This window comes from Bombus affinis, chromosome 17 (assembly GCF_024516045.1).
Source record: "Bombus affinis isolate iyBomAffi1 chromosome 17, iyBomAffi1.2, whole genome shotgun sequence".
NCBI classification, from domain to species: domain Eukaryota; kingdom Metazoa; phylum Arthropoda; class Insecta; order Hymenoptera; family Apidae; genus Bombus; species Bombus affinis.
Genome location: NC_066360.1, coordinates 3,846,544 through 3,861,189, shown reverse-complemented (window position 1 = coordinate 3,861,189; position 14,646 = coordinate 3,846,544). Strand labels below are relative to the sequence as shown.

The following is a 14,646-nucleotide window of genomic DNA, read 5'->3' as shown; positions in this document are numbered from 1 at the left end:
ACAAAATTTTGCGAATACGAATACTAGAAAAAGTCGATGATCTCTCCACGAGTAGCTAGAATTTGGCACAGTTATCGAATCGCTCGATTATATGTCCTTTTAGAAAGCACATGGCACGTTCTCTTTTTCAGGATAATAAAGATCAGTCGTAAATATCGAATTGCGTGTGGTTGGATTACCACGTTCGTCCTGGAATCCTCTTTTACTTCGTCGATTCTTCTCAGAAGCTACGCTTCGCTTAAAACCAGCATATTGTTTCGCGTATTCATAAATCATGCGCGCTGGACGATACAACGTTCAACATTTTCGACGAACCGCTGTTTAATTTATAATTCGGCTGTGTAATTTTCTGAACGACGGTGGATACGATATGATGAGACAAGTATTGGGTTGTCCGAGAAGTTTCTTTCGTTTTATAGGGAAATAATAGACACAGAATGTTTTTTATTTTATATTAATTTATTGAATTATTCAGGGACGTAATAATAGAAATATAACGAAAAGTATGATATCTTATTTAATAAAATAATATAAAATGATATCGTTTATTACGAAACGAAAGAAACTTTCCGGACAACCTAATACACGAATTTGGATACGAACCAAACGATGCTACATATATTTCAGATATTTAAAAAAGCGTGCTGTTTTTTGTTTTACACGAAGAAACTACGAGAAGGTGGAATAAAATAATATTTTCATTGGGTTGGATGGCGGTGCTGTTACCACTTGAACATGTCCCATTTTCTTCTTTAATTTTCTATTATTCAGATAAATATACAGAAGTCGCTGTTAACGTGGAAACTTTCCCGTTTCGATTTTACAGTGGTTCGCTTCCCTTCTCAAAATTGCGGAACTTTTTAAACGCAGGAAAGTTAAAGTGTCTCAAAGGGAGAGATGAATTTGTAATGAGAGGAAGGAATAGAGACAAAGGGGAAGACAGAACGAGACGGAAAAAGAAAAATGACAGAGAGGGACAAAAGAAGAAACGTGGGGAAATAAAACGGTGGAAGGAAAGGCGGAGAGGAAGCAGAAATGAGAAAGACACGGAAACGAAAAAGAAAAGGGAATGGGACGAGGGAAAAGGAAGAAAATAAAATGGAAAAGTGATTGGTCCAGGTTACTAAATGTATTGTTCAACCTTCCTAACTGAGACCTACGTATCGCTTGTTAAATATCGAATTTAATTATTCGAAATCTAAGATCAGGCAATCTGTTAAAGTCGTTCCACAGAGAGTATTTGCATAAAGAAAAACGTTAAACAAAGGATATTCCACTACTGCGTTCGATGTACTCCTGTACTCCTTACGAAAAACGAGATTAACCCCAGAAATTGCTAGCAACTTGTTAAAACTTTTGCCTTCAATTATTACCCGCTTTAAAACTTATGCGATGATGGATAAAGATTATTAGATCTCAAGACAAAAACAAAGGATTTATACATTCAGCTTTATGGTAAAAGTCTCGTCTTTTAAATGTACCATTAATATTCCCAGAATTCGACCAAGTAAGAATATTATCGTCCTTGACTCTTTCTCAGTACTTCTACATTTCTAAGTAAACCTTGTTTCGTGCAGAACGAAAATAAAACATTTCATACATTCAGCTTTATGGTAAAAATCTCGCCTTTGAAACGTACCATTAATATTCTCAGAATTCGAGCAAGTAAGAATATTATCGTCCTTGACTCTTTCCCAGTCTTTCTACATTTCTAAGCAAACCTTGTTTCGTGCAGAATGAAAATAAAACATGTTGACAAGCATCTAAAACATATCTACCAGCGTTTTTGTTCGTCTCACGAACCGATTTGTATCCAAACTGGCGCGCGATGTAACTTGAGACTCGTGAGATATCCCATCCGCTGTTTTAAGAAATCTACGTAGCTATTTATAAATTAGATGGCGATTCATCTGAACATTTCAGCCATCTATCGTTCAGCACGAATGGTCCACAAATATGTATCAGAATATCTTAAAAGTTTCTTTCGTTTCATAAGGAAACAATAGACAATGACTGATGACGAAGACCGCAACGTTTGATAGATTAGGTCTCACGCTTGTTTAAACATTGCATTGGATGAAGCAGCTGCGTGCAGATGGCGAAAAACACTTTTGAAACAACCTAGTGACAGTAACCCAGTAACAAGAACAACGTTACAAATTGGCAAACAAATGGCGGCTATTTCATCGAAAGGGGAGCCCATCAAGGGAAAACGAAATGAACAAGAACAGCCATTGCCGCGTGCGATAATCATCCGGATAAAATTGTCTCGGACGAGCAGCAATTTAACGTACCTACGTGTGTAACGTGGAACTTGGGACAATGCTTACATACGCGGCGATATTTGGCCAGGATGAAATTGGAAAAGTTGAGATGCGATTAACATCGCTCAGAAGACGAGACATAGCGTTGATGAACACGGCCCGGCTCATATCGATTCCCCTAAATTTCCACGTAGACTATTTATCCGGTTGGCCTTAATCCGGCGTTTGACTCGGCGATGGAATTCGTCCAAGCACATCCTTCGTCTACGGGGGTTTCGCGATTGCCGCGACGGTTGAATTTCGAAAACAAAAAGGGCTGGCGGATGTTGTAAGCGGATTGGCCGAAATCCGTTCGCTCAAAGGGGGAAAATTGGAATTGGACATTTTTTACGACGGAATGAAATCGGTCGTACGAAGATGAAAGTTTCTGATAAGCTGCGCGGTAGGACGCTGTTATTTTAAATAATCCTTTCACGGCAACCATGAAATTGGCTGTGCGCGGATTACATCCTCAGAAGCCTGTTACCTTGGTCCTTTCACCGTTACATCATCGATGTAACGCTCCGCTAGCCCACCTTTGAATCTGCTTTTGAAAAAGCGAATGCGATCGTATACGTACACCGTAAAAGGATACGGTGTATACAATTTTTGATAAGCTTAACACTTGGCCTGCTTTATAGCCAGCTATTGTAGCCTTCGTCTTTGTGGCGTACTTCGATCTCTGTACCATAGCTTGCGGTATTATATGTATAAGCCAGATACTTTTGTAATGGCCGCGTTATAAAAAGAATCTTCCGATTATACGAGCGCTTGGGAGTCGATCGTTCAAGGTGTAGGCGATAAAACGTGGAAACCTCTCTCGAGCACCTGTGTCAGGGTTCGTGGCGGCCCGAGCACCGATAATTTAAACATTCGCCGACATAGAACCGTTGATGATCGGTTTCAGTCAGTCGCCGGGCAAATGTCAAAAGGTCCAAATCCGAGACTTCTGTCGGCTTCGTCGCCACTAAACTAGCACACCAGTCCAAATGACTGGTTTTACAATTTTATAAATTCGTCAATCGTTTAAGGATCATTAATAATAGCAAAAGTGTACTACATAACGTGGGATTGCTTTCGTTAGAAAATAATAAATCAATGAATATACAAATATTTTATTATTACGTATTTTTTAGAAACATTTTGTCAACTTCGTCTTGGTTGTAGCGTTAAATGGCTAAATAAATGAACGAACGTGACTGGCTTTTTCTGAAACCATCAAGTCTCTCCCTACAAATTCAGAAGTAGCATAATCGACAATTCTGGCGGATTGTGCGACTGCCGTTTACGTGCTATCGATTGCCATCTGCGGATCCTGCTTCCAGAGAGTTTGTGCCTAGTTGGTGAGAGTTTGTGCGTGTTTGAAGATCTGCCTACTCGCAACAGCGATTCCTTAGCTGAAAATCGATGATCTTTCTGACAAATTCATGAGAATCTTTCAATCCTGCCCATAATCTCGTCCATAGATTGGAAAATTAATAACCGACGTGTCTCTCTAATACCAGAAATGTTACAAAGCTAACAACAGGTATCATTAACAGGATTATCAAAGATCAAAGCGATAACGGGTTGTAAGAAAAGAATTTTAAACCCTAAGGAAAGTAACGAACGATTAATTAGCGAAATAGCGAAACAAGTTAGGGTCTCGTAACAGTTTATTTCGCCGATCAAACAATTCTGCTTGGAACTGCACGGCTTATCTTATCGCGCGCACTAGGCGCGACATATCAGACAGCTATAGGACGATAAGACGAAGGAACGAAAACTGTTGGGGGTGAAAAAGGATTCGGCAAAATCGCATTGTAAGCTCTTTGAAGATATCCCTCTTTCTAACTCAAGATGCGAAGCGTGGAAGATCGTGGGATAATCTTTTTTCATGAGACCGTATATCTTTGTAGGGTAACAGCTATAGCGTGATACAAAATACAGCGGTGGCATTGACACGAGAAATTCCGTGGACTCGCTCAAGGAAATCCATCTTAGAATTCTATTGCAAGGAAAGTTGCCATACTTGGAATATTCCGTCTGTGTGATTCTATGCAGATCTTTAGATCGTCAGCTCGTTAGGCCGATGTAAATAGATAAATGAGGGAAAACGTATTGTTATAACAAGGTTTTATATAACATCCATTAAAGATAAAATGTTCATAGAATTATATTCCATTCTTTGGTGAATGTAAGAACATTATATCTATGTTTCACGCTATTGTTTTTAGTTTGTTGAAAATACCCCAGTCCAAGAATACTTATGTGAAAACAAAGAATATCAGATATATAGTCAAAGAGCAAACCTAAGGGAACAATGTTTTTCTTGTTTCTACAATTTTTTAAACAATGCTTCTGTATTTATGTATTTTCGTATTTCTATATATTATATCGTAATTGTATTTTTTAATACTGTGTAAATAATAATATACACGTATAATACGTACAGAATTCTCTTCTTAATTAATGCCGAGTAATCAGGATAACGAAGCTGATAATGAGACGTATACCTCTGGCAAAATTCTTCAAATTACGAACTAACGAACGAACACGGTTTCCTTAGTCACAATTTTCTCGTATATTTTCCAAAAAATTGCTGAAAGTATTGAGAATTCCTTAATACTTTGCACACGTCTCTAAAAACAGTTGTATTAGCCCAACATATTTTACAAACAAACTAACTCTAAGGTTCGATAAAAAGAACCTATTTTCGATTCATCTTCAGCTATTAACGTACGCTTGTCTTTGGTGTTTCAGTGTGGTGGATTTCCCTGCGTCGAGAATATCAAGCGCAAATCACCAAGGGTAAGTGGAACGACAAGCCTTCTGAAACGCAGAACGCGATCTGCCGTCTTATTTCGCGTTGTTCGTAATATATTTGCTTGGCAACTAAGTGATTGCGGGTTTCGTCGATACCACCCAATGACAAAATCCACAACTACTTAGTTGCCAACCGAAAATAAACAAGTCGAATACGGTCGCGTGTGTACGTGGAAGCTCGTGTGAGGATCAGATTTCAAAGGTCGTACGTAGACGAACGAGCTCGATCGGTTCCGTTTGCCTCGCGATTCGCGCCAGGTCGAAGAAAGAAGCTTCGCAACATGAATTTGTGGGTATTCAGACGTCTTTCTTATGTAATCAAATTACTGGAATCCAATTAATAGAGTGTCGATAACGCTGCGACGTGCACGAAGCTCAGACAGACTCGAATGAGTTCGTTCGCCGGTACAGACACACGTACATACGTAAACCAACATAAACGAACACGTAGATGCACGGACACACAGGGCCACGCGATCGTAATTAACCGCACATTCGATGCATGTATGCAGAAACCACGCGTTGTTTGCGAATAGCAATTCCGAGCGTACGGGATTGAATGTAACATGGGGCGCACACAACGTGGCCAATGCGAACAGTATCGTCCTGTGTGTTCGTCTTACGGGCCTATTACTGAACTTGGCCCGGCTTGCCCATAGGATTGTTCAATGAGTGATTATGCGGCCGAAAATGAGCAAGATTTGCGGAACACCGGCAAATGATAGCCTACCCGTGACGCTGCAACGTGTTATACAGCATGCAAATTACCCTACGCCTATGTTACACGGCAATTGGACGTCGCAGCGTTACGCGAAATATCATGCGCCATCTTACGTGACATTATCGTTAGCCTGATGAGAATCTTAATCTCTGATAATTCTCTGATTAAGTGGAACGTACGTTCGCCACTTTGCTTTTTTTTTGTTTTTTTTTTTTTTCTTTCTTATCGGTTTACAGTCAAAGCAATATCGAGCGTTATCAGCGACTATTGGCCGAATTAACTAAACGTTATAGGCAAACGTTTACGATCGCTAGAACCAGAAGGGATGATTCGGTTGGGTCATAAATCATCGAGAATTCCAATAATATTGCAATAAGCTACCAACGTATTAGGTTGTCCGGAAAGTTTCTTTCGTTTTATAAGGAAATAATACACGCACAATGTTTTTTGTTTTATATTAGTTTATTGAATTATGCAGGGACGTAATAATAGAAATAAAACGAAATGGATCATATCTAATTTAATAAAATAATATACAACAGAAGTTGTTGTTCATCTATTATCAGCTTATGAAACGAAACTTTTCCGACAATCTAATACCTTGCTATGGCGTCCAGGTTATAGTTGTTTCTTTTTCTTCTTGCTTCGTTATACTTCTTACATTCCAGCGTCGTTTCATTGATAGTTATTGGTATATTACATGGGGTAGATTATTGTTTAGGAGAAGATGTGTTCGTGATAGTTTGCTGTGTTCTGGTCTGATTACGGTTAACGTCGCTTGGCGTTTCCTATTACATTTAGAGTTTGATATTTGTAACTTTATCTGTTATTAATGATTTTAATTAAGCGAGAAGAGATCTAACGATATTAGAGTCTTTTTTTAACGATGTAACAATAATGTTAGTCAATAGATGTAACGTTAGCAGCTTCCTCCGTTAATTCATTAACGAAATTACTAGTAAATTCTGGTTCAACGAGAGGGAACATTTCCCTAATAATACGAATAGCACCACTGGAATGGTTCGATTGGAAATTATCATAGTGACACAAATAGTAAATAGAATGGAATTAGTTAATGGGTAACGATACGTGGTAATTAAATGCACAGAAAATTTGCTTCATAGAGGATAATTAATACCGGAAACAACACCACTCGATATTAAACTACGATTCCAATTCTATCGTGTTCTAGTAACATGTTCTCTGAAATGAAGCAGGTTACAGATTTGCTGGACAAAAATAATTAACCAAATTAACACTTGCCACGCCAAAATCACATGTTTCACTCAGAACGACACGGGAATATTTTTATTATACAAAGCATATAGTGGTAAAATAATAACAAATTGATGGTGTAAGACAACATTCTTCCCCAATGGACCGTTTGTATTATTGGTGGTCACGGGTGACCACCGTGGCGCCTTGGTAACAGTTGGTAGCAACATATTGTAACAGGGCTTCGTTTATTTCAACAAACCATTCGCATTCGTTATTTCGTCGTAAGCAAAACGTGCAAAATATATTGCTAAAACGCGTAGAAGATATTAGTAAACAGTATTATGATCATTTTTATGATTTCGACGAAACGTTCGGCTGAAATGGTAGAGGTCAGGAAAAAAAAATTATGTTTGCGATAAAGCAATGGTAGTGGTAGATTACAAGAGACGAAAATGTGCTGTAGATTTATCAGATCAAATGATAGCATATTCTACACCGCATAGAAGAACCCTCAAGTTGTATACAAAATTAGCTTTAGTTATTGTTAAATACGTCAATTTCAAACGCGATGATACTCTATAAACAAGCAACAAAAACAAAAATCAAGGTACCAGATTTTGGAATGGCACTCCCAATGCACCTTACACGGTACCATTCACCAGAACCGTCAAATATACTTATTCGATAAAGATTGCCATACGAAATACAGAAGAAAGAAAGGCAAGCGTAGCTGGCACGAAAATTTTGCAGAGAATGTTATAAAAAAACAGTTAGGATCAAAAATTGCTAAGAATCGGACCAAAAAGGTGACCACCAATTGTCCAGATTGTATTGACGAGCCACATTTATATTTAAAGTGTTTTAAGATATTGTGCCGTTAGATGCAACATTTGTTCTCATTTTTTTGTATTGTTGTTCTAATAAAAATATTTAATTGCTCAATGGGGCACTTTTTATTTCAAAGTATCTTCTATTTATCGGTTATATTCAAAATACCCTAACTAACCCCGAATAGTCATGCAATTTTTACAATTGTAAGAAGTTGAAGCTCTCCGGTCACCAATGATCCCGTGACGTCACAGGAGAAACCATGGCCGGATCATATTTGACCAACGTAGCAATCAAAATGTTAATTAACATAATTGTGGTTTTAACGTGAATGAAAAGTGCGAGGGAAAATATCGAGAATTTCACGATTTTTTAAACAACAACTTCTCCACCTTCCAGTGTCTAAAATTTTCAACCTTTTCGTGGTAGATTACAACAGAGGAAAATGTGCTGTAGATTTATCAGATCAAATGATAGCATATTCTACACCACATAGAAGAACCCTCGAGTTGTATACAAAATTAGCTTTAGAGTTATTGTGAAATACATCAATTTCAAACGCAATACTTTATAAACAAGCAACAAAAACAAAAATCGAGGTACCAGATTTTGGAATGGCACTCCCAATGCACCTTACACGGTACCATTCACCAGAACCGTCAAATATACTTATTCGATAAAGATTGCCATACGAAATACAGAAGAAAGAAAGGCAAGCGCAGCTGGCACGAAAATTTTGCAGAGGGTGTTATAAAAAAACAGTTAGGATCAAAAATTGCTAAGAATCGGATCAAAAATTGCTAAGAATCGGACCAAAAAGGTGACCACCTATTGTCCAGATTGTATTGACGAGCCACATTTATATTTAAAGTGTTTTAAGATATTGTGCCGTTAGATGCAACATTTCTTCTCATTTTTTTGTATTGTTGTTCTAATAAAAATATTTAATTGCTCAATGGGGCACTTTTTATTTCAAAGTATCTTCTATTTATCGGTTATATTCAAAATACCCTAACTAACCCCGAATAGTCATGCAATTTTTACAATTGTAAGAAGTTGAAGCTCTCCGGTCACCAATGATCCCGTGACGTCACAGGAGAAACCATGGCCGGATCATATTTGACCAACGTAGCAATCAAAATGTTAATTAACATAATTGTGGTTATAACGTGAATGAAAAGTGCGAGGGAAAATATCGAGAATTTCACGATTTTTTAAACAACAACTTCTCCACCTTCCAGTGTCTAAAATTTTCAACCTTTTCGTGGTAGATTACAACAGAGGAAAATGTGCTGTAGATTTATCAGATCAAATGATAGCATATTCTACACCACATAGAAGAACCCTCGAGTTGTATACAAAATTAGCTTTAGAGTTATTGTGAAATACATCATTTTCAAACGCAATACTTTATAAACAAGCAACAAAAACAAAAATCGAGATACCAGATTTTGGAATGGCACTCCCAATGCACCTTACACGGTACCATTCACCAGAACCGTCAAATATACTTATTCGATAAAGATTGCCATACGAAATACAGAAGAAAGAAAGGCAAGCGCAGCTGGCACGAAAATTTTGCAGAGGGTGTTATAAAAAAACAGTTAGGATCAAAAATTGCTAAGAATCGGACCAAAAAGGTGACCACCTATTGTTCAGATTGTATTGACGAGCCACATTTATATTTAAAGTGTTTTAAGATATTGTGCCGTTAGATGCAACATTTGTTCTCATTTTTTTGTATTGTTGTTCTAATAAAAATATTTAATTGCTCAATGGGGCACTTTTTATTTCAAAGTATCTTCTATTTATCGGTTATATTCAAAATACCCTAACTAACCCCGAATAGTCATGCAATTTTTACAATTGTAAGAAGTTGAAGCTCTCCGGTCACCAATGATCCCGTGGCGTCACAGGCGAAATCGTGGCCGGGTCATATTTGACCAACGTGACAGTCAAAGTATTAATCCTAATTGTGTTAAATCAAAGGTATCTGCGATACTCATGTCGTTCACATAATTGACCTTCCTTTCTGATAAGATACCATGAACGAAACCAGACAATGACACCAGTGACTTTCGCTTATTCCAAAAGGTACTGAAGCGAGCGTGAAACAAATTCGTTGACAAAATAGAAAAATACAGGAAATCGATGTATAACTAGGCAGCTGTAAAAAGTATGTTATAGAGCGAAATTGTAGAAATATCGGGAGCAGAGAGGAAAATCGTGTAGTGAAGTACAGGCAGCAATGTATAAGACGAAGTAAAGTCGAAAATGGCGTGGCAAGGGAAAATCTGAAAACAATGCGCCCCACCTACCTATGTATGTGCATACAGTGCATAGGTACAACTGCATTGCGTCAGATGCATCGTACGCTAGTCCGGAATAACGATACGTCGCTTCGTCGCCTAGCATGCCGTTGTGACTTGCCTCGGAACAATAATATTACACGTCCTCTTGTCTATTTTCTAGCTGACACCAAACTGCTGCCACTTGCTGCGTGGAATTATTCCAAGTACTCCTTCCTTCTATCTAAATTTCGGGATCGCTGAGAAAATTGAATCCTCCATGTACCAGACGAGCTTTCTACGTTTCTCCAGTGCGATCCGTGTTATTTCTATCTGTTTGACGAATTGACAGAGCACCAATTGTTCTGATCTCTAATTCCACCCTATTCGTACTCGCCAACTGCCATTTTGCTCGACACAATTTAACACTTTAACTGCCACGCCGAAGTCACGTGTTTTAACACAGTGCACAGTTAGATGCAACATTTATTCTCTTTTTTTTCTGTTGATATTCTAATAAAAATGTTTAATTGTTCAATGGGGCACTTCTTGTTTCAAAGTATCTTCTATTTATCGGTTATATTCAAAATGCCCTAACTGTCCATTTTCATACAATTTTTACAATTGTAGTTCAAAAGTTCAAGCTCTCCGGTCACCAATAACCCACCGTGGCGTGAAAGGAGAAACCATGCCACCAACGTGACAGTCAAAGTGTTAAAGGCGCAAATAAAAGGAGAATAAGTCAGGCGACACGATTTTTCTAGAAGAGTTAAAACCAAGTATATTGGTCTAACTCCATAGTTTTCAACAACTAACTTTCCATTTTATTTTTACGCGACTAAATATGTGTTTCTGTTATCCTTCAGAACAGTTAAAAGATACTGACAATGTTAATTATACTCGCTAAGATTGATCTGAATTAAGTTAAAATTAATATTATTCACTTCTTAACAAACACAGTGGATTTAGCACTTATTCTCAAAAGACTTGTACCTTAAAATCTAACTCATTCCGTTTTCCAAATATGTCGTATTAAAATTCTGCTTTTCAATCAAAATCAGCAAGTTAGGTAAAAGTCAGGAAATGAACCCAAATGAACCTATCGTATCTTTGCTATGTGGTCTCCGTATAAAAATTCGTCCAACCATAGTTGTGAGAAAGTTGCGTTAATTGTAGTTTGGTCAAGAAAGATCTGTACTTTGTAGAGAGAACTTGCGATTAGTAATATCCTGAACGTATGGACATCGTGTTCTGACGTCTCGAGACTACTGCAGCTAGCTTTAACAGGAATGTAATGATGTATCGATGATACACTGAATAGAACTGTACACTATCGGTGCGTCATGAAACTCTCAATAGTGCTACGTAATTGGTACAGCAGCAAATTGATTGAATACCGTTCCGGACCACCGTAACCTACATCCGAAAGTTACAAACTAAGATACTTTCTGGATAACGACATGGAACTGAAAAATATTTACGAATTCCAATTCCGAGAGCTGCGCAACTTTGTTTTCATCGGTCGAGCTGGTCTGATCGTGGAATTTTTATTTCTAACCATCGTATAATCCGTGATATCTTTCAACTTCCATCATTCCTAGCTTTCAGACTTTATCGACGTAATTATTCATTCGAATTCATTACGGTGCTAGCGAAATTTCAAAATAAAAAGATCCCTAGAAGCGTTCGAATATTAGGTTGTCCGAAAAGTTCCGTTTTATAAGCAAGTAGTAGATGCACAACATTTTTTGTTTTATATTATTTTATTATTACTACAAAATAAATCCATAAAATAATATAAAACAAAAAATAATAAAAAAACATTGTGCGTCTATTATTTCATAAGAAGCGAAAGAAACTTTCCGGACGACTTAATACTTGCTAATCGTTGAGTCACGCGTTTGCTAACAGTCCGACGTTTCAAGGCGGGTATTTTGCAAACTAGCAATGAGAATAAAAATTGCCAAGTTAATTGCATTACCTCGACTTCTATGCCCGAACTAGCCCACGATACGGATATTTCCCTGTAAGTGCCAACATTTGGACGAACCATCGGTTGCAGTGACGAGGTTGAAACATCAATTATTTCGTCCATATTTTATCTACGCTACCTTCTCCTCGATAATTGACAATATTACAGCCGGAGCATTATCTATCTTCATCCATCGCGAGTTAACCGAAATTTACACCGATGTGTATCATAAATTCATGGCGGGACGTTCCTGCTGGCGAACAAGTCGCGAAGGAAGAAGCGAGTGGCGGGCAAAATATCGATCGCCGAGAAAGGATTGCACTCTTTCGAAGGATTCGCACGTTGGGCTGCATGGAAAGTGGGCCGCGAGAATGGTGGCGGCCAGAATCGTTAGCAGAAATGAAAACAAATTGCCTGGGTAGGTGGCTTCCGAGAGGCGAAGCCGCCGGGCAAAAGTGTGATTTGACAAATGACGTATGATAAAAGCGCGCAACGTTCATTAAAGGAAATGGTCGGTGGCCTGGTAATGCAACTCCGATCATAAAACTGATGCATTGTAAACACGTTTAGGGTTTGCATGTCGCAGCGATATCGGGCGATATCTTCCACGCGAATCGGGTTACAGCTTCATACGCCAACGTCGTTTACAACTTTATGTCCCTCGGGTTAAGTACGCTTTTAACCCTTTCACCGCCAAGATTTCGTATTTTCCTAGCGCCGTATGCACTCGCCATATCGCGACCACCACTCCCCGCCGCTCCATTGAATACCATTTTACGGTTTGCACGTGCAGAACCTCGCGTCTCGTCGAATTATTCGCACGTTTTATTCCGCCACGCAACGTGACGTCAATTTCTCCTCCCTTTCTTTGCAAGAGAACGCCGTGGTCTTTGCGCGTTAATTAGTTTGCGTCGAATCGAGTAATATTGGGTTGGCGACTAAGTGATTGTCATTAGTTGGTATTGGCAAAATCCGCAATCACTTAGTTATCGTAGAAGCTGCAGGAGGTGGCTAAGAGAAAGTGTTGTTTGAGATACCAACTTCTTATGGAAATACAAATATGCGAAGAGCGCTTTAAGGAAACACCGTAAGCGCTGAGAAAGAAGTTTCTTGGGGCAAAAGGGAAGCTTATGCATTAACGTTGCAAAGAAAACTCAGTTTCGCTTGTTGGATGTCACAGACAAAGGCCAGGAAACAATTAATTAATGTTTAGTGGCATTTATTGGATTCAAGTATTGTTAATAACTATTTAGAAAGGAAGATGGCACTTCAATTCTAGTCTGCGGTATTTTCATTAGTATGCGGAATATTTTCTACTAACATTCGCTAGGGAGTGTCTGTCATCTAATCTATGCAAATTAGAATCACACTGTCACCATTTAGAATATAGCTGCTTCAATGCCTTCCTTAGTAACAACTAATACATATAGACAATATTTTACTAGAAACTTAAAAACCAAAGATTATCAGCTAAATTGTAAAAGACAATGTTTTGCTCACTGCTAAATGCTTCACTATATAACCAATAGTTTTCTACTTCTAATCTCCTATTTCAAAAGTGGCTTTCTGAAAGACTTTTCTTTCTTAGTTTAGTTTATCTTTATTACTCTTCTAGTACATTAAACATGTGTGATAATTTTTAGTGCGAAGCTAATCTCATCTTTTAACTTTCCTTTTGTAAATATTGCAATACAGTTAAATGTACAGTTAAAGCATCTCCGAAAGTGAATTTCCTCGAAAAGGTATCGAATTCTCGCGAGAGCTTGAACAAAATCGGGGAGAGTTGAATGGTAAATGGAAAAGTTAGCACATGACGAACTAGATCGGAATTTAGATCGTTCACTTTGGCAAATCGATTAACAAAAATAGTTCTGTAATGCTACGCAATCTCATCTGGAGTCAGTTAACTGTACAGGCCGAGTCACTTGATACTGCTTTATCGTACTCGACGACATAATCTCCTCGACGATATCGAGAACATTTAGCGAAACTGGAAAAAGAATCTTGACGATTCGAGGCTTCTTCAACTCGTGCTGTAGAATTTCAAGAGGACTTCGATACGCGTATCGGGGATCTTGTTTCATAGCAAAAAAAAACGGAACAAGCGTTCGACGGACCCTTTCTCGTTCTCTTTACTTTCAAAAATCTGCGATTACGTTGATCTACTTGAGAAAGAAACGACTGTTGTGAAAGAGTACGATTTTCGAGAAATACACAGCTTAAAATTCTGAACTGTAGAAAAATATTGTTGGAAACTCTGTGACATTTCGAAGAAAGCTAAATCCTATTTTATCTTCTCTTTGGTCACAGCTTGAAACACTGTTTCGTATTTATTTAATGCACAACCTTTTGTTTTATTAAACCAACGTTGCATCAATACATTCCATTTGCAATTTTTTCAGTTAATTTACAGTATCGAATTCTGTTTTTTTTTTTTTTTTTAACCTTGTGATTGCAAAAGGAAATTTCAAAAATTGAACACATTTTCTGTTACTATCTCTTCTTTTACCT

The 14,646-nt window shown here is 38.0% G+C and overlaps 1 protein-coding gene and 1 long non-coding RNA gene across 11 annotated transcripts in view; one reads left to right on the top strand and one right to left on the bottom strand.

Moving 5' to 3' along the window:
* Positions 1 to 14,646, top strand: part of LOC126926018 (neurexin-1) — a 659,019-nt gene that overhangs the window by 38,255 nt on the left and 606,118 nt on the right. For all 10 annotated transcript variants that reach the window (XM_050742092.1, XM_050742091.1, XM_050742090.1 and 7 more), the window contains exon 2: positions 5,046 to 5,093. In XM_050742092.1, the coding sequence (XP_050598049.1) occupies positions 5,046 to 5,093 (48 nt within the window). The remainder of the gene's footprint in view (positions 1 to 5,045; positions 5,094 to 14,646) is intronic.
* Positions 1 to 14,646, bottom strand: part of LOC126926057 (uncharacterized) — a 114,182-nt gene that overhangs the window by 96,163 nt on the left and 3,373 nt on the right. The window lies entirely within an intron of this gene.